This window comes from Phoxinus phoxinus (genome assembly GCF_949152265.1).
Source record: "Phoxinus phoxinus genome assembly, chromosome: 11".
Taxonomy (NCBI): domain Eukaryota; kingdom Metazoa; phylum Chordata; class Actinopteri; order Cypriniformes; family Leuciscidae; genus Phoxinus; species Phoxinus phoxinus.
The window spans coordinates 34,245,636-34,265,778 of NC_136886.1; the positions used below are offsets into that span (position 1 = coordinate 34,245,636).

The 20,143-nt window shown below is 39.3% G+C and overlaps 2 protein-coding genes across 6 annotated transcripts; both read left to right on the forward strand.

Moving 5' to 3' along the window:
- Positions 1–18: 18 nt before the first annotated feature.
- trim107 (tripartite motif containing 107) lies at positions 19–4,111 on the forward strand. 5 transcript variants are annotated; one of them, XM_079627932.1, is made up of 3 exons: positions 19–91; positions 1,204–1,303; positions 2,162–4,111. In XM_079627932.1, exon 3 carries the CDS (start codon positions 2,180–2,182, stop codon positions 3,614–3,616), a length of 1,437 nt encoding a protein of 478 aa, XP_079484058.1. In that variant the 5' UTR covers positions 19–91; positions 1,204–1,303; positions 2,162–2,179; the 3' UTR covers positions 3,617–4,111. The 5 variants fall into 5 exon arrangements, with proteins under 5 accessions (XP_079484058.1, XP_079484056.1, XP_079484055.1 ...); XM_079627931.1 differs by lacking the exon at positions 19–91 and adding an exon at positions 149–376; XM_079627933.1 differs by lacking the exon at positions 19–91 and adding an exon at positions 574–1,119.
- A 460-nt stretch (positions 4,112–4,571) lies between these two features.
- On the forward strand, positions 4,572–19,824 carry tpra1 (transmembrane protein, adipocyte asscociated 1). Its single transcript, XM_079627934.1, has 11 exons — positions 4,572–4,767; positions 5,772–5,949; positions 9,961–10,093; positions 11,413–11,499; positions 12,404–12,476; positions 13,491–13,570; positions 14,857–14,967; positions 15,050–15,110; positions 15,193–15,295; positions 16,684–16,764; positions 18,175–19,824. Exons 2-11 carry the CDS (start codon positions 5,786–5,788, stop codon positions 18,416–18,418), a joined length of 1,137 nt encoding a protein of 378 aa, XP_079484060.1. The 5' UTR covers positions 4,572–4,767; positions 5,772–5,785; the 3' UTR covers positions 18,419–19,824.
- Positions 19,825–20,143: the final 319 nt, after the last annotated feature.

The window sequence follows — 20,143 nt, forward strand, 5'->3', positions numbered from 1 at the left end:
ACATCATACTGTGTGGCTGTATCTCGTATGTGTGGAGTGTGTGGAGTGTGTCAGTAAACACGGAGCTGCAGGAGAGTTTGGGTAAATAAAGGTGTGTATGGCTGTAAATGCAGATCACATGCGCTCCTTCAACCCTGACGATATACTCACTGTCTGTTTTATGAACAATAATCTCTGGGTTACACACACACACACACATGATGATGTAGACGGTGCGACGGATGGTAACGGCAGGGAAACGAAACTGCACCGATTATTATCATCACTGCGGGCGTTAACGGGCCTTTGACTGGATTTAGACGAAAACATTATATCGTGTTGTTGGTGACAGACAGTTCGACATGTAGATCTACATCGAGTTCTGTGCGCGTTCTAGGTAAGACATGCACGCTTATAATTTATGTTTGAAAATGGCTGAACATCAACAGCTAAAAGCGCCCACGTCTTTGTGAAAGGTTTCTACTTTTATACTACACGCGATAAACAGAAGGGCAAGATTTAGGACATGAGAGTGTGTGTGGTGTGGGTTAGTGGTCATATAAGAGGAAGGTGTCAAAGTCGAGCCTCGTTCACACACACACACACACACACACACACACACACACACTCTGTAGCGGGTTCATGGTCAGGACGATACACTCGCCGCTAGTTTGCGTTCTGGTGCTTTATTTTAGCATTTGACAATCTGACCACAAATAATAACATCCCTGTTAACGTTCTCAGAACTTTGGCTAACGTTCTGAACATGTTCTCTCAGAGTTATGATCAAACGTTTTTCCTGAGAGCGTTTGTTCCTGGTTATCTGGTCTCAAAATGTTAACATAAAAATGTTAATTTGGAACGTTTTTTAAACCTTTTGACGTTTGTGTTAATGTTTCTTGTTTCAGAACGCTCAGAGAACATTCGAATCTAACGTTCCCAGAATGTTTGATGATGGAATGTTCTCTTAATTTTCAAACGTTTTTAAATCATTTTTTTTTTAAATGACGTTTTCAACATTCAAAAAGCATTCGGAATGAACGTTTTATTAACTTAATGTGGACGATAACACAATTCTGGATGCTGTTTTATTGGATTTTTAAAAAAAGAAAAGATTAGGCCTATTATCTTCTATTAAGGGTTAGTTTACCCAAAAATGAAAACTGTCATTAATTGCTCACCATCATGTCGTTCCAAACCCATAAGACTTTCGTTCATCCTCAGAACACAAATGAAGACATTTTTGATGAAATCTGAGAGATTTCTGTCCCTCCATTGACAGCTACGCAACTACGCAACTACCACTTTCAACCGCCCCAGAAAGGTAGTAAAGACATTAAAGTAATCCATGTGACTCCCGTGGTTTAGCCTCAGTTTTATGAAGCCTGTTTTTCCACTTTTATGTCGCCATGATCAAATGAAAATACATTGAGAAAGTTAATAATTAAGATTGCAATTTCAGATGTACTTCTATTTAGAAATATTTTTAGGTACTATACGGTTATCCGGACCACACGATGCCCTACCCCTAACCCCGCCCCTAAACCTACCTGTCACTGGGGTTAAGACCAATCATACGATGGCCTACCCCTAACCCCGCCCCTAAACCTACCCGTCACTGGGGTTAAGACCAATCATACGATGGCCTACCCCTAACCCCGCCCCTAAACCTATCTCTCACTGGGGTTAAGACCAATCATACGATGGCCTACCCCTAACCCCGCCCCTAAACCTACCCGTCACTGGGGTTAAGACCAATCATACGATGGCCTACCCCTAACCCCGCCCTTAAACCTACCCGTCACTGGGGTTAAGACCAATCATACGATGGCCTACCCCTAACCCCGCCACTAAACCTACCCGTCACTGGGGTTAAGACCAATCATACGATGGCCTACCCCTAACCCCGCCCCTAAACCTACCCGTCACTGGGGTTAAGACCAATCATACGATGGCCTACCCCTAACCCCGCCCCTAAACCTACCCGTCACTGGGGTTAAGACCAATCAGGGATGACTATACGGACAATACGGGACTAAAAGACACATGTGTGGTCCGGATAACCGTATAGTTCCTATTTTTATTTCCATGAAGGGAGACAAACAATCTGCCACCTATATATTTGCATGAAGCCAAATGACCATATATGTAACTATACATTTTCTTTGTCTGTATTACATAGTTACCAGAGACAATCATAATGGCAGACTTATATTCAGAGAGCTGTTTGGAGCCAGAGCTCACCTGTCCCATCTGTCTCCAGCTCTTCCTCGACCCGGTCACTCTTCCTTGTGCTCACAGTTTCTGCCTGGTTTGCCTGGAAACACCTGATCAGGACAAAACATCTGGATCTGCTCAAGAACTTTGTTGCCCAGTATGTGGACAGGAACATCTCAGCCCAGAGTCCCTGCCGAGAAACGTCAAACTGAAACAAGTGGTTGAGAACTACAAGGCCAACAGTGCTTTTGGTGAACTTCAGCCCAGCGCAGAAGACAAGATAACCAACGATGAGGCATCTTCAGAAGACAGAACAAACTCTGATGAGTCCACGTCAACAGATTGTGGCGAAAACTCTCTTGAGGAGACGGAAGCCAATGGACGGAGGTCTAGATTAAATCCCATTATAACTAGTCTTCAAAAAAAGCTTGCTCTAGTCGATGATCTGGTCAATAAAGAAACGGCTAGAGAAGCCTCGGTCAAAGCGACACATGCTGATCTTAGGAACGATGTGAGCAACGTTCTGGAGGAGATGGCAGAGCTCCTGGAGACCTACAGAAAGACTGGGATGAAACTTTTGGAGGTCGTACTGAAGCCCAGGGAAGACGCTGTTGGGAAAAGAGTGCAGATGCTATCAGATCTCCAAAGGCAGCTGAGAACGGCTGAAGTCCGGGTCAACGCGTTAACGGGCGAGGCGGAGGACGCGTGTTTCGGTGACGTCGAGAGCCAAGTTTCCAGCTTGAGCGTGGAGCCTCTGCGGGACTTTCCGAGCGATCTGGAATTATCCCGGAATTTGAAAAAAGTCTGTGAGAAAATCGAGCACCAAAACAACCAACTCCGTCTTGGACTTGGATCTGCTCAGAGGGCTTTACGGGTCATTCTCAACCCATCCGAGGTGACATTCAACCCCGACACCATCCATCCCAATCTGGTCTTATCGGAAGACCTTAAAACCGTGTCTTTTAGCGTCGCCAAACAGCCGTATCCAACCAGTTCTCAGAGGTTCACCAGTTTTTTCCAAGCTTTGAGCTCCCAGAGCTTCGTCCAAGGAGAGCATCTTTGGACTTTTCAAGCCGATGGTTGTCCTTGGGTTCTGGCCGTGTGCTACGGCGAACTTCCCCGGTCCGGTTCTAGTAGTGGTCTGGAGAGCAGCGCTGGATCCTGGTGCCTCATGTACTGTGATAACCTTCTGAGGGCGTACGAGAAAGGAAAGGACACGCCACTTCGACGTACGCCATCTCTGAAGAGAATGGAGATACACCTCAGCTTCAGCTCTGGCTCTTTAGCGTTTTACAGCGTTAGTGACGTGAGTGGGGATAAAACTCACCTGCACACCTTTACAGTGAGCTTTACGCACCCGGTGTATCTGGCCGTGAGGATGATGTCTGGTCAGCCCAAAGCACACATAACAGTCAACTAGCTATTTCATACACACCTTACAATGGACTATTGCAGATGGCATGTTTAAACCTACAAACTCTACAAACTCATCACCACAGACTGGTACTTATTGATAAAGTTTGGTGCACTGCATTACAGCTGTGTATTGGGAGATTATTTAAATGGACATTAGAGTACACCATTTGTTTCCGCACTACTTTCACCTTGTGCAAATATTTTTTTAAATTCATATTTCTGATGAAGTTACGATGCAATAAGTCATTAATGTTCACCTCTTATGCACTGAATGCATCTTGCCACACATAAATTGTCACATTCATTCTGCTTGCAATGTTTAATTTAATCAAAGGATGGTGTTTCTCGACTCATGTGATTCATTTGAGCATGTGACATTAATACAAGCCTACATTGCATTTGCTTGCCATTTACAACATTTTCTGCTTCTGTTATTTTATAATGTTCATTAATACTTGTTTTGTCTACATTTAAATAAACAGTAGAATCCAATTTTTCTAATTATTTGTGTATTGTCTTTTTTCAAAACCCCAAAGATTATTTTATTGTCATTTTGACTTTTATTTTGAAGTGTTGCCTGCATGGTGACCATTGACTTCGGTAGGGTGGTTAGCCTTTTATTTTGAAGTGTCACTTATATGGGGATCTGTGTCGTCTTTTTAGGCTATATAAAATGTCACATTTTAGTGTGCTTTATTATCACCACAAAAATATTGGTACTGATAAACTATAGATGTGTACGATGGAAATTGTTTTTACTTTAATTAATAGGATTTAAACAATATATAATAAGTATATATATATATATATATATATATATATATATATATATATATATATATACGCATTAAACAAAATATTTGTACTGCAATATAAACTAAAGTAAAATAAAATAAAACAAAACCTATGTATTGTTTTCCGTGAGTCTTTTATTATGAAATGTCTCAATGATGGCGGCCATCTTTGAAACGACAACGCATTCACGCTGACTTTTATCTGACAAACGAATCGCGACTGACGCATCAGTTTCGTTCCGCCTGTAAACAACAAACAACCGACACTCCGACTAAAGTTATTATGCCTCGACTAATAACCTATGATCACGTTAATGCTGAAACACACCAGCCTCTGATCTGAGATCATCTTCACTTAAAGGTGAGCTGTGTTTATAAGGTTTATCAGCTGATATATATATCCGTGCAGTGTGTGTGTGTGTGTGTGTGTGTGAGTGTGAGAGTGAGTGAAAATTGTGTCATATGATACATTCCAATATAAACATGACATTCGTGCCGTACACATACAGAAATATTATAGTTCATTGAAGCTTTGAATCTGTATTTGGATCAGTGTGTGTTGTGTTAGACTGTGAACTCAGTTATGTAACGTAATTTATCTTTAAACACACACACACACACATTCCAGCGAAGGAACTTTGCTACATCCGAAACATTCCGGTCTCTTAGAAATATAACATTTAAAAAAAAAATACATTGATATAAAATGTCTATTTAAGGAACGATGAACAGCCATGAAATGATCTAATGGTGGGCAGTGTTGTTTTGGTATTATTTATATACTATTATAGTATTTATGTGCATTTTAATTAGTGTTTATTTGTATATTTTCAGTTTATATTTTAGCTTTAGTGATTTTTTTATTTTTTTTTATTTTAGTATTCAAAAGGTTTGTTGTTTTTCTATTTAGCTTTATTTTTATTTTATTTTTAGTGATTTTAGTTTGTAAAAGGTTTGTTTGTTTGTTGTTTTTCTATTTAGCTTTATTTTTATTTTAGTTTTAGTGATTTTAGTTTGTAAAAGGTTTGTTTGTTTGTTGTTTTCATATTTAGCTTTATTTTTATTTTAGTTTTAGTGATTTTAGTTTGTAAAAGGTTTGTTTGTTTGTTGTTTTCATATTTAGCTTTATTTTTATTTTAGTTTTAGTGATTTTAGTACTTGCCAAGGCAATATTTAGAATTTCTGAAAGTACGTTAATTTCTTTCATGTGAAATTACTGTGTTTTCGACATAGTTGTGAATCTGATCTTGTGCATTTTAACATTAATAACCCTTAAATAAATATATGCTCTACATGCATGGCGTGTGAATGTTCTGTGTGTGAGTGCGAGTGTAAACTGAGTGTGTGTGTGTGTGTGTCTTGCAGAGGTTTAGTCCAGAATGCTGGAGACCGTGACCGATGCGAGAAGGTTGGTCCAGTATGGCAACACCAGTGTGTTTCCCACTGTGGAGAACAGCTCCCAGTTCAACCCTGACCAGGAGATCAACATCACCAAACCACACAAGTGTCTGCAGATCCTGTACGACGACATCGGAGAGTCCAGGTAACTGCGCTTTCATGTGCAAGTGTGTGTGTGGCGTTATGTACATTTGCATTTTTCTCGTTGCTTTTCTGTGATTGTCTGAAATCATGTAGTCTTATTTTTGCATACATTATAAAACTGGAAAAATTAGAATATGGTGCAAAAGTTCATTAATTTCAGTAATTCAACTTAAAAGGTGAAACTAATATATTATATAGACTCATTACATGCAAAGTGAGATATTTCAAGCCTTTATTTGTTATAATGTTGATGATTATGGCTTACAGCTTATGAAAATCTGCTTATCACAATATTCTGATTTTGAATTTGGGGATTTTTGAATTTTTCATAAGTCTATATAATATATTAGTTTCACCTTTTAAGTTGAATTACTGAATTAAATGAACTTCTGCACAATATTCACATTTTTCGAGTTTCACCTGAAGCCTATATGGCGTTATGATACATTTGCATTTTTGTCTTTGCTTTATCTTTTCTGTGATGTAGTCTAATTTGCATATAAGCATACTTCCTAATTCTAGAATTAGGAAGAATAATCTATTTCTGTGTAGTAAAGTGAAGTGTGTGTGTGTGTGTGTGTGTGTGTGTGTGTGTGTGTGTGTGTGTGTGTGTGTGTGTGTGTGTGAGAGAGAGTGTGAGAAGCTGACTGTAGTTTTCATCTGGGCTGTTTGCCATGTTTGAATGCCTGAAGAGTGCAGTGTAATCTCAGTGTTCTCACAGACGCGGGTGATCTGCTGTGGGATCTGACACTAGCGCCTGTGAAGTGTGTGAAATGTGATGTTAGTTGTGGAGGCCGTTAGCAACACGAGCTTTCAATTCTGCTTTCGTTTCTGTGCCAGTAACGGCTCTATCAAACGGGACTGTCCGCTGGATTCTTATTAAAAGTCCCTTCTGGTTCTGCTGGGACGGGTTTGACTTCTTCTGAGGGTGTGTGTGTGTGTGTGTGTGTGTGTGTGTGTGTGTGTGTGTGTTAGTGAGTGGTTCTGCTGGGACGGGGTTGTCTTCCTCTGAGGGTGTGTGTGTGTGTGTGTGTTAGTGAGTGGTTCTGCTGGGACGGGGTTGTCTTCCTGTGTGTGTGTGTGTGTGTGTGTGTGTGTGTGTGTGTGTGTGTGTGTGTGTTAGTGAGTGGTTCTGCTGGGACGGGGTTGTCTTCCTCTGAGGGTGTGTGTGTGTGTGTTAGTGAGTGGTTCTGCTGGGACGGGGTTGTCTTCCTCTGAGGGTGTGTGTGTGTGTGTGTGTGTGTGTGTTTGTGTGTGTGTGTGTGTGTGTGTGTGTGTTAGTGAGTGGTTCTGCTGGGACGGGGTTGTCTTCCTGTGTGTGTGTGTGTGTGTGTGTGTGTGTGTGTGTGTGTTAGTGAGTGGTTCTGCTGGGACGGGGTTGTCTTCCTGTGTGTGTGTGTGTGTGTGTGTGTGTTAGTGAGTGGTTCTGCAGTGGACCTGCTCTTCCTCTGAGGATGTGTGTGTGTGTGTGTTAGTCAAGTCATCTTAATTTATAAAGCGCTTTTAACAATGTAAATTGTTTCAAACCTGCTTTACAGAGATAAACGTATAATTTGAGGTAACGGATTGTTTTGTCTTTATAGCGGTTCTTGAATAAAGATATTTTCCAGCTAAAGTTAGTTTTGATTGATTCACTTCCGTCGCAACGATCATTAGTTATTAAATTAGAGACACCGTTCTCTCTACACAGACTTTAAACTGAACCTGTGAGAAACACTGATGCTCACGTGTGCATCAAGAATTCATTCTATAGTTATGTGTTTGAATATATGTGCGCATGTTTGTAATTCTCTACAAACTACTTGTCTGGCCTTAAACATTTTTAGATAGAGTTTTATCACTTCGGGGTAGATCCGCCAAACCGAAATGATCCCGACCGCTTTATCTGTAGAGTGGTAAAGGGATCCTCCATAGGGAGAGGCTAGTCGGCACTTCAGCGCTGCGTTGTCATCGGGTCCAGGCGAAGGTCCTTCCTCAGATCTGGAGTCGGCAGGCTGCGGGAAAACCTCGGGATAAACAAAGACACTAAAATTAGCGTAGATGCCATTCTTCTTATGATGTGGTTCTGCTGGGACGGGGTTGTCTTCCTCTGAGGGTGTGTGTGTGTGTGTGTGTGTGTGTGTGTGTGTGTGTGTGTGTGTGTTAGTGAGTGGTTCTGCTGGGATGGGTTTGTCTTCCTCTGAGGGTGTGTGTGTGTGTGTGTGTGTGTGTGTGTGTGTGTGTGTGTGTGTGTGTGTGTGTGTGTGTGTGTGTTAGTGAGTGGTTCTGCTGGGACGGGTTTGTCTTCCTCTGAGGGTGTGTGTGTGTGTGTGTTAGTGAGTGGTTCTGCTGGGATGGGTTTGTCTTCCTCTGAGGGTGTGTGTGTGTGTGTGTGTGTGTTAGTTAGTGAGTGGTTCTGCTGGGATGGGGTTGTCTTCCTCTGAGGGTGTGTGTGTGTTAGTGAGTGGTTCTGCTGGGATGGGTTTGTCTTCCCGTGTGTGTGTGTGTGTGTGTGTGTGTGTGTGTGTGTGTGTGTGTGTGTGTGTTAGTGAGTGTTTTAAAGAGACTCTTCTGGTGCTTCGGTCAAGATAACTTCCTCTCCTTGTTTGTTAAAATCACTTATCAGCAAATTAAATAGAAATAAAAACACTAGGCCGAGGAAGGTCTATTGTTTGGAATTTCCTTTTGTATCTGAGTAATGTTCTTGAAACTTTAGTTGAGGTTTTAAAGCAGAAATTCTGTTTTATTTATTTAAAGAAGAGTGAGTTTAAAGCGGAGAATTTCTTTTTAAACAACAAGTGAATAAAGTTCACAAAAATCAACAATATTTTTTTTTTGGGACTACATAATATTTTCATGTTTTGTATTACACACTGCTTTTCACAAGAGTGGGGTCGGTAAGATTTATTAAATGTTTTCGACAGAAAAACTTTCTCAAAGTGCTGTTTTCTGTCTGAATATATTGTAAAATGTAATTTATTCCTGTGATGCACAGCTGAATTTTTGATATGCTGATTTGCTGTTCAAAGACATTTATTTTTATTATTATCAATGTTGACAACAGTTGTGCTACTTCAGATTTTTTTGGTTTTTGTGATATATATTTTTTCAGGATTCTTTGATGAATAGAAAGTTCAAAAGAACAGCATTTATTTAAAATTGAATCGTTTGTAACATTATAAATGTCTTTACTGTCTCTTTTGATCAATTTAATGCATCCTTGCTGAATACAAGTATTAATATTTTAAAAATAACAAAAAACTTTTGATCCATAGTTGTCTCAAAACAGGTTAATACACAGAATTAGACATTTTGCAATAATACAGGACATAAATATTATATAAACAAATGATTCAATTATATAGAGTTTCATTACATAGAGTTTCTTACAAGTTTGGTCTATATATGTTTATCAAATAAAGCTTAAAATTAAACTTTGTTGACTGCAGGAACTGCGAATACATATATGTATACTAGTATAAAAAAATGTATACATATATTTTTCTTTTTACTGATAGAGAACAAGTTAAGGAGGAAAATTATTCTGAATCCTAAAAATTATTTGTGAATCTCAACGACATCACTTTCAACTCTTAATGTCCTCTACAGAGAGACACACGTAATACAATATACAGTTACCAGGTGTATGTGCGGGCAAACAGGTGTTTTCCATCACAGCGTCAAAGTTGAAATTCCTGTTTTTGGTGTGTGTGTGTGTGTGAGGTAAAAGGACATGAGCTCTTGAAGCTCCGCCCCCTGTGCCGGGATCAGCAGCTCATTTGCATTTAAAGGGACAGACACAAAACGGTGTGTTTTTGCTCACCCTCAAAAAGTGACTTTAACATGCTATATAAAAATATCTGTGGGGTATTTTGAGCTAAAACTTCACACACACACTCTGGGGACATCAGAGACTTATTTGACATCTTGTGGAAAGGGCATTATACCCCCCCCCCCTTTAATGAACGCTGTCTCCACACTAGTCAAGCTTCTGTTGGAGACTCGTAACGGTCCGTCTCTGTTTGTCCGTCAGGGTTCGTTACTGGGATCTGATGCTGCTCATCCCGAACGTGGCGTTCCTGGTGTTCCTGGTGTGGAAACTTCCTTCCGCTCGCGCTAAGATCCGCCTGACCTCCAGCCCCATATTCGTGGCGTTTTACATACTGGTAAGCAGAACATCTCACACGACCCGAAACTGCAGTGTGGACCTGTGAGTGAAACCTAAAGCACTAAATCTTAAAGGGACAGTTCACCCAAAAACAAAAAAAAATCATCATTTACTCACTCGTGTCGTTCCAAACAAGTATGAGTTTCTGTCCTCTATTTGAACACAAAAGAAGATATCTTGAGGAATGTTGGTACCACGCAGTTGATGGACCCCATAGTAGGAAAACAATACTATGGAAGTCAATGGCTCCAATCAACTTTTTTTTTTTTGTACCAACATTATTTACAATATCTACGTTTGTGTTCAACAGAAGAAAGAAACTCTTACAGGTTTGGAACAACATGAGTGAGTAAATGATGACAGGATTTATGGTTACACTTTATTTTAAGGTGTCATTGTTACTGTGTAATTATATATTATATTTAAGTACTGAGTAATATTAAGCAACTACATGTACTTACTATAGGGTTAGAGTAGGATTAGGGTTTGGTTTAGGATTTGTTGAATGTAAATATGCATCATTTACTGTTATTACTATGGTAAGTATAAGTAACAAGGACACTGTAAAATAAAGTGTTACTGAATTTTCATTTTTGGTCCCTGTGTGTTGAGAAGTTTTCACCCGCTGCATTATACTTGTTTTTTTATATTTAATTTTTTTTTACATGTACTTACTATAGGGTTAGAGCTAGGGCTGTTAAACGATTAATCGCGATTAATCGCATCCAAAATAAAAGTTTGTGTTTACATAATAAATGTGTGTGTACTGTGTATAATTATTTTATAAACCAGTATATATAAATACACACACGTTCATGTATATATTTACGATTTTTTATTTATTTATATATAAAATATTTATAATTTATATATAATAGATATTATATATAAATCTATATACAGTATATACATGCAAATATTTCTTAAATATATACAAGCATGTGTGTATTTATATATATAAAATAATTATACACAGTACACGCACATTTATTATGTAAACACAAACTTTTATTTTGGATGCGATTAATCGCGATTAATCGTTTAACAGCCCTAGTTAGAGTAGGGTTTGGTTGAGGGTTAGTTGCATGTAATTATGCATAGTTTACTGTTATTACTATGGTAAGTACATGTAACATATGTAACAAGGACACTGTAAAGTAAAGTGTTACCGAATGTTCATTTTTGGTCCCTTTAAATCCTGTGTGTTGTTGAAGTTTTCACCCGCTACACTATAAAGTTGATGAAAGTGTGTTTTCTGTCTCTCCGCACGTGTGCTGTGGTCTCGAGTGGTGACGGTGCTTCTCTTGTGTTGTTCAGGTGTTTGTGGTGGCGGCTGTGGGAATCACACGTGCGATCGTCTCCATGACCGTCAGCGCGTCCAGCGCCGCCACACTCATAGACAAGGTACACACACACACACACACAACTATACTTCATACTGATTTCAGTCAATCTTTAAATATTTATGGTACTGCATACAACCTTAAGAAGCAAATTATAGACATGAAAAGAAGTTTTGGGGGCGCAATGTTTTTACTTTTTCCTGTTATCTAAGCCATGCTGCTTTACAGGTGTAATGTGTTTGACACACTACCGTTCAAACGTTTGGGGGTCAGAAAGATTCTTTATACAGTGAGAAATTAATACTTTAATACTTCAGCAAGAAACATTACATTGATGGAAAGTGGCAGTAAAGACATTTATAATGTTACTAAAGAATTTCTGTTCTTTTGAACTTTCTATTCATCAAAGAATCCTAAAAATGCAAGTTTCCACAGAAATATGAAGTAGCAAAACTGTTCTCAACATTGATAATCATCATAAATAGGGCTGTAAACGGTTAATCGTTTAACAGCCCTAATCATAAATGTTTCTTGAGCATCAGATCATCATATTATACAGATTTCTGAAGGATCATGTGACACTGAAGACTGGAGTAATGATGCTAAATAAATTCAGCTTTGATCACAGGAATAAATTAAACTTTACTGTATATATTCCACATAGAAAACTTCTATTTTACATTGTAATAATGATTAGACTGTGAAATTCAAGTGATATTATAAGTGATTGAAGGCACAGAAAGTTGAGTTGAAACAAAGTTATTACATTATAATGATGGATTATGAAAACAAACATTAATTTCTTTACAATACTGTGACTGATGAATGTTTCACAATCAGACCCGGAACATGAATAAAGAGAGTAAATATCGTCTGAATTTGATGTGTTTGATGATGCTGTATTGAACTCAATTGTGATTTGAATCCGTGTGTGTGTGTGTGTGTGTTTGTGTGTGTGTTTACAGGTGCTTTGGGAAATCACAAGGTTCTTTTTATTGGCTACTGAGCTCAGCGTCATCATACTCGGATTGGCTTTTGGTACGTTCCTGTTTTATGCATGTGTATTTTGGGATATCTTATCGTATATACGCTGAAATATACAGAGGGGGTCGAGATATAACATGCCTCATCGTGTGTGTGTGTGTGTGTTTCTTATAAACATCTACTTTTTTAAAGCAACTGACAGTGATTTAAAGACATTTCCATGTTTTGTGAATGTACATGTTGCATTGTAACTTATAGTGCAGTGAGAGCCTATTAAAATAAAGTGTTATTTCTAATATAGAGACAGAGCGTAACGCGTCATAATCTGAAGGCCACGCCCATACCGGGGGGGGGGGGGGGCAATCCAGCCGTCTCCATTGACTCTGCATTGCGAGAGGCTCCTCCTCGTCATTTCTTGCTTCTAACTAAAGACAGAAAAATGGCTAAAAGCTGCTGTGTGACGAGGTGTCCAGCAAACAAGCTGAGAAACCCAGAAATACGGTTTTATAAGCTGTCGACCCCAAAAAACGAGCGTTTAAGGACTTAAAAGTGGACACAGGCTGGAACGAATGGGTAAATTGTGGGATCCTGACACTCAGTATGCACTAAAAACACAGTTGCGTGTGCAGTAAGTTAAACATTTGGTCACTGGTGAGTCAAATATCCAAATGTCAGTTTTATATATTATATTTCTGTAAGATAAGCGATCCTGTGTGGCCGATGAAGTTCTCCTCCAGCGGCGTACGCTAGTTCTCAGAGTAATGAGACACGTTATGCTCTGTCTCAACTGCCTGATCCACTTTTAAGTCCTTAAACGCTCGTTTTTTGGGGTCGACAGCTTATAAACACGTATTTCTGGGTTTCTCAGCTTGTTTGCTGGACACCTCGTCACACAGCAGCTTTTAGCCATTTTTCTGTCTTTAGTTAGAAGCAAGAAATGACGAGGAGGAGCCTCTCGCAATGCAGAGTCAATGGAGCCGAACGGTGTGGGCGTGGCCTAAATACGCTCTGTCTCAATGTGCTGCACTTCCTGTTAAAGTGACGTGTTTTATGACTGTGTTTGTTCAGGCCATCTGGAGAGTAAGTCCAGCATCAAGCGTGTGTTGGCCATCACTGCGGTCCTGTCTCTGGCGTACTCCATCACACAGGTGTGTTAGAGACATTTACTGCACTCTTTAGTGAGCGTGTATCCTTAAAGTGCCCCTATTATGCTTTTTCAGATTATACCTTTCATGTAGTATGTAATAAAGCGGTTTGTGGATGTAAAAGCTCTGCAAAGTTTTAAAGGTCAAAGTGCAGATAAATGGAGTCTCCTTAAAGAAAGAAGTGATTCTGAACTGAAACGAGTCATCCGTAATTTCAGTCTCACTTCCTGATTTGCATAATGCCAGCCTGTGGTCTTGATTGGCTGAACAGCGTCTCTTAGCTCCGCCCTCAATCACTGTAGTGTATCTGAGACTGGAGGAGTTTGGTTTGTGTTGTTCATGTGGAGAAGACGCTGTTTTCTGCTGACAAAGCAAATCCACTGTGATGAGATTGATACGGTAAAACCCACGCCATCGTTACTGTTCGTATCACTAGCTATGTTTCCATCCACACGTTTTTTATCCGAATAAGTGATATCGAATGAAAAATGTCTTATGGAAACAGTAAAATTCGATTGAATTTCATGAATATCGACTCAAATGAAATGCGTTCGGTCTCATCGGATTTGATCTTGATCGATATACGGCTTATGCGATAAACGCTGCTGGAAACGTTATTTGCCGAATAAATAAGGAATTGCATTTTGTCTAGCAAAACTTTGTTTACAAATGTAGGCTTGAATGTTGTGCGATTCAGTGCGAAAATGAATGGAAACACCTTAAAATGTCTCAAATCAATTCGATATACCAATTTGATCGCAAAACAGCGTGTGACGTCATTACGTACATGTTTTTATTCGCTTTAAAGCTGTTGGATGGAAACACACTTTCACCAGCTTTATTCGCATGAGTTTTTTTACCGAACTTCAGATAATTCGATTGACAAGTGGATGGAAACTTGGCTACTGTGATCAAGAGCTGAGATTCAGATGATAATGAGCGTTTGCTTTCTGACCAATCAGAGCAGAGCAGCTCTCAGAGAGGCGGGGTTTAGAGAGACTGAATCTTCGATGGAAGCGTTTCAGAGACTGAGAGTAAAGAGCTGACGCTGCAGTGGAGATTATGAGGAAATTAAAGTGTTTTTGACCTTAGATGCGTGTAAACCTGTTGTAGGAGACTCTAAACACAATTAGGAAGCTTTAAAATAGCATAATAGGGGCACTTTAACCCACTGTCATCTGTTCATCATGAGTTGGGTGTTACTTCAGTAAGGACTCCGTTTATCTGTGGTAAATTCACTGTAGATCATGTGGGTTATTGCTTTAATTCAACATCTCTGGCTTTCTCAGGGGACTCTGGAGATTCGTTTCCCAGACAAACATCTCTCCGCCAAAGACTTCAACATCTACGGCCACGGCGGGCGGCACTTCTGGTTGGCCAGCTCCTGTTTCTTCTTCCTGGTACCTAATTAAGCTCTCATCCTTTCTTTTGAATCCATCTCGAGTTTCTGTATTCAATGATTTATGTTATTCTTTTTTTTAGGTGTATTCCTTAATAGTCATTCTACCTAAAACTCCAATCAGAGAGAGGATCTCATTACCATGTGAGTAAAGGCCTCCGGTCACGTGTGCTCAGTGTTTGTCGTGTGGGAAAGATGATGACGTGAGTGTGTGTGTCGTTCTCAGCTAAGAGGGGTTTTTACGTGTACGCTGCGATCCTGTCCGTGTTGAATCTGGTCCAGGGTTTGGGAAGCGCGCTGCTCTGCGCTGAAATCATCGAAGGCCTGTGGTGAGAATCATGTCTTTCTGTCAAACATGTTCTCTATTGACTTTTTAGGCATCTCACATGGTGTCATGAGCTGTGTTTCCATCCAAAGTTGTGCATTTACGTATTTAACAGCCATTACATATTTAAACCAGTAATATCCTATACTAAACCTGAACTAATCTTGACAAACTATATATCATTTGAAAGCTTACAATCTCTAGTTTACATATTTGGTGACTGATTTTCAAAATAAATTACAGAGGAGCCGTAATTGATCAATTTGCAACAAGAATATTTTCATACATGTTCAGACCTTTATTTTGAAATAGTGATGAACATGAAAAATGAAAGAATGGTAGAAACCTCAGTTTGTTTTCATGCCAAGAGTTCAAAACAATCACAAATATAACAAATAAACGCTTGAAATATCTCACTTTGCATGTAATGAGTCTATATAATATATTAGTTTCACCTTTTAAGTTGAATTACTGAAATAAATGAACTTTTGCACCATATTCAAATTTTTCCAGTTTCACCTGTATATTATTTTTACATAATATAATGTGTTACCTTTTACGAATTGCTATAAATGTATGTATGTCCAGGGGCCGGTTTCACAAAGCTGTTTTAGACCAGTCTATAGTGTTAGACAAGTCTAAAGTTTGCTCATAGACTAGTCTAATGCAAGTTAGACTGTTTCACAAAAATAAAGACTGACTTAATTTAGACCAAAAAAATTAGACACCTTACCCCCAGGCTAACTTCGGTCTAAGACTCTGTTACCTTGGCAACCAGCAGTAACAGTTACATCACAAACGGCCAAAAGAAAAGTGAAAACGGCTCATAATTTGTGGTTTGCAGACGACGTGGAGAGCGCTGAGAAGGGAACGGGTTTTTAGGGACCGCAGTAAAATACTGGAAATATATAATAATGACGACTTCATGGTCGGTTTCGTTTTTGTATCTTTTCTGTACGTCTTTAACGCTCAACGGTCGGATTAACGCTGTTAACTGTCTTTTTCCAAACATTTCTTCTTGTTACTACATTCTCCGCTACATTTCCCAAGTAAAATGTCCTTGTAACTGATATACTCCTCCAACAAACACATATTTTCTGCTGGGATAAACTGCACTGAGCGGCTGAATGCGCTTTCTCGATCCGCCATGTTTTTTGTTTTGAAAAGTGTCTTAGTTTACCCAGACTGCATTGCAGTGTAGTCCTACTTAAGATAGTCAGAGTCTTAAGTGCTTTGTGAAACGGTCTGATTTAGATGTGTATCTGAAGTCTGACTATCTACTATATCTAAGCCATAGTCAAAGTCTATCTTTGTGAAACCGGCCCCGGGTATAAACTGACTCCTGATGAAGACAGTGACGGTAACTGTGTTTCTGTGTGTGTGTGTTTGCAGCTGTGTGGACGTGACCACATTCCTCTACTTCTCCGTGTTTGCTCCTCTGATCTACGTGACGTTCCTCAAAGGGTTCTTCGGGTAAGTAGATCTGCTTCGGCTGCTTCTGTCACAGAGATTATACGTCCGTGCGCCGGACACACTCGTTCCTGTCACACTGCAGCGCTTTAGTTCTGAATGCAGAACTGAGAAACTGGATGTATTTACGGACGAGATGAATCGGGTTTTGTGGTTTTCAACTTCCTTAAAAATGCCATAGGATTCTTTTTTTAATATATCAAAAACTGTCATTGAACTGGGGAAGTTATGAGCTGAGAATGTTTCTCTATGCCAAGCCAAACCTGCTTTATTAATAGAACATGTAATGTAAAAAATTACCAGTCTATAAAATAGCGTATAAATCTCTCGTTATGCTACATTATCACCCAATATTTGATTCATTCTTTTTGTCAACTTGTTTTCTTTCAATTAGAACAGGTTTTGTTTTTATTTTTGAAACTGTCTGATTGTAGGCCTCATAATCTGAGCTTATATCGGTCAAAAATAAAAATGACATTAAAATGAACGAGGAAGATCGAAAGTAAGAAACATTTAGTGTTCAGGAGCAAGTTCATCATGTGTTTGCAAAGATAAAGGCCTTGGACCTGTGCATGTGGATACACACACACACTCACTCACGCATTCACACGCATACACACTCGCACGCACTCGCACTCACACTCACATGCATACTCGCTCTCACACACACTCACACTTACGCACTCACACATGCAATCACACACACTCGCACTCACACACATAATCACACACGCAATCACACACACGCAATCGCACTCACACACACACACACACACACACACGCACATAATCATACACACACACTCACCCAGGCACTCACGCACGCATTCACACTTACGCACGCACTCACACACACTCACACTCACGCACTCTCACACACATAATCACACTCACACTCACACATGCAATCACACACACACACACACACACACACACACACATAATCATACACACACACACTCACCCAGGCACTCACGCACGCACTCACTCACTCATTCATGCACTAACTCTCACACACACACTCACATGAATACATAATTGCACCACACACACACACACACACACACTCACATGAATACATAATTGCACACACTCACATGCATACACACTCACACATTCACACACACACACACATTCACACTCACGCACACACACACGCAATCGCACACACACGCCTTCACACACACTCACCCAGGCACTCACACACACACTCACTCACACAACAAAAACAAAAAAACAACTTGACAAAAGATTGAATCCAATATTTGGTGATAATGAAGCATAACGAGCGATTTACAAGTCATTTTTAAAAGGCGGGCGGCTCATAGAAGTGTACGAGGGGAACCCGTGTAAGAGTTAAACGAGATGACGGCTGTTCCTCTGTGTGTAACCTGCGTCCTCATTTCTCTCCAGTTCCGAGCCCAAAATCCTCTTCTCCTACAAGTCCCAGATCGACGAGCCGGAGGACTCGGACGTGCACCTGCCCAACACCTCGTCCTCGGGCCTGAGCCGCAGAGAGCTGGACCACGGCTCGTACTCCAGCACGCAGATCGACGGCTCCGGCGCCTACCTGGACGACGTGGTGTCGGGCCCGTTCGGCGGCGCGCACAGCATCAACAGCATCGACAGCGACCGCTGGAGAGCCCTGAACGCATGACCTCTGACCTCCGGGACATTTGACCTGCGTGAATTACCAATGGTTCTCAGTCAGTGCTGTTATTGAAACATATGTATTCCATGAATCCAACATTCCTTGTGTAACAACAGTGCTCTTAATTTTACATCCGTGTACTCAAAGCGAGTTTACTGGACTTTGTGAAGTGCATATCCTAATATATTTCTTCAGAAATGCTTTATGATCTTATCTAGGCGAGTTCAGACTGGATTAGCTAGATGTGCACTGATGCCAGCGAAGCATCTGCTCAGTTGTTGATGTTTCTTTTCTACCTTTGTTTAGGGATGTTTTGCACTGAAAGTCATTCATTTTGGTGCATGCTGTGATTTAAAGGCCTCAAATCTACCTTGACTTTGTTCATGTGCTTCATATGCTGCGCGTTCATCTGTTTCTCAGTGCTATATCATAGTGTTTTCTTTTGATTTTTATTTATTTTAGTGATACGTTGAATTTCGTTTTAGCCTGTCATTAGATTTTGGGCTCAGTTCTTAAAAGTTAAAGCTTAAATTGTGAGCTTGACCTTTGACCTTCTTCCTAACTGATAGTGAAAATGGAACTGGCTCAAGTCTGATTTATTATAACATCATTCCACGTGGGAGAAAAACTTGAGGAAAAAGAACCGTACTGAGAAAGAATTTGACCCGCTTTATTTTATTTGATAAAAATACTGCAACGTAACTTTTTCTTGGTGCAACAACAACAACAAAAAAACCTGCCAGCGTTTTTGGAAAACATTATAATTCATCTTCAATTAAATTTGGTCTGAGTAAAATACTTGCTTCTTATTGCTTATTTATTTTCATATGATTTGAGCATGGAAAGAAAATGTTTTATGATTTTTTTTTAATCTATTTAGAGATGTGTTTGGGTGCTTTGCTTTGGTGTTTTTTAATTTAATAATAAATAAAAAAATTTAGCACATCAGTAGATTTTAAGTAAATCAAATTAATTTTACAGTTGTAATTTTTGCACTGTAAGATAACTAATATTATCTGAAATCCAGTGCAAATTGCTCTTATATTTTACTCTGCCTGTTTATTTCATCTTCTGATTTTATAGCCTAAGTAGATATATCTCAAAGATATTTAATCATTTTATATTTTCTGAAAAGCTTTCTAGCAGTACATGAAATGTATTTTAATCAGGTAAACACTGAAGTCCAGCAAAGTCACATTATTGTAACGTCTTGAATACTGAGCTTCACAGAGGACCGACCGAGGACTTTTATTTTGGAACGTACCTTACAATCACGTGCTTTTCATAAGCAGGAACTCTCAGATGCGAATAACGTTTTATTTTCAGATTATACCATTAATAAAAGAGCGTTCAGACGTTTCTTCTAGCCTACATTTCGACATTCCAGAGGAATAAAGCAGTTGCCATTCTGTGATCTGTGCCTTTATTTGTATGTCATTATATCGAAAATGCTTCACACACTGTCAACACGTGATGTCTATCAACTTCCCGACTCTTATTTATTTATTGGACGTTTCATTTAAGTTCTGTGTGAAGGAAATACAGATATCAAAATTAATACGTCGATAAAAATTTACCGTACGAAATAAAAACAGAACATTTTTATAGATAAAATATGCATTTAGTGGAATAAAAAAAACAAGAAAGAAAAAATCTAAGCTTATTATTAATACTATTTGTGGAACGTTACATTACATTATAATAAAAATAAATGATGAAATAAAGTGCATT

What these genes read in the sequence shown, in the direction of transcription:
- trim107 (XM_079627932.1), top strand. Translation starts at nt 2,180, where the DNA reads ATGGCAGACTTATATTCAGAGAGCTGTTTGGAGCCAGAGCTCACCTGT.
- tpra1 (XM_079627934.1), top strand. Translation starts at nt 5,786, where the DNA reads ATGCTGGAGACCGTGACCGATGCGAGAAGGTTGGTCCAGTATGGCAAC. An exon ending in CCGCCACACTCATAGACAAG is followed by an intron (nt 11,500 to 12,403) that starts GTACACACACAC and finishes GTGTGTTTACAG; the next exon opens with GTGCTTTGGGAAATCACAAG. An exon ending in CATACTCGGATTGGCTTTTG is followed by an intron (nt 12,477 to 13,490) that starts GTACGTTCCTGT and finishes GTGTTTGTTCAG; the next exon opens with GCCATCTGGAGAGTAAGTCC.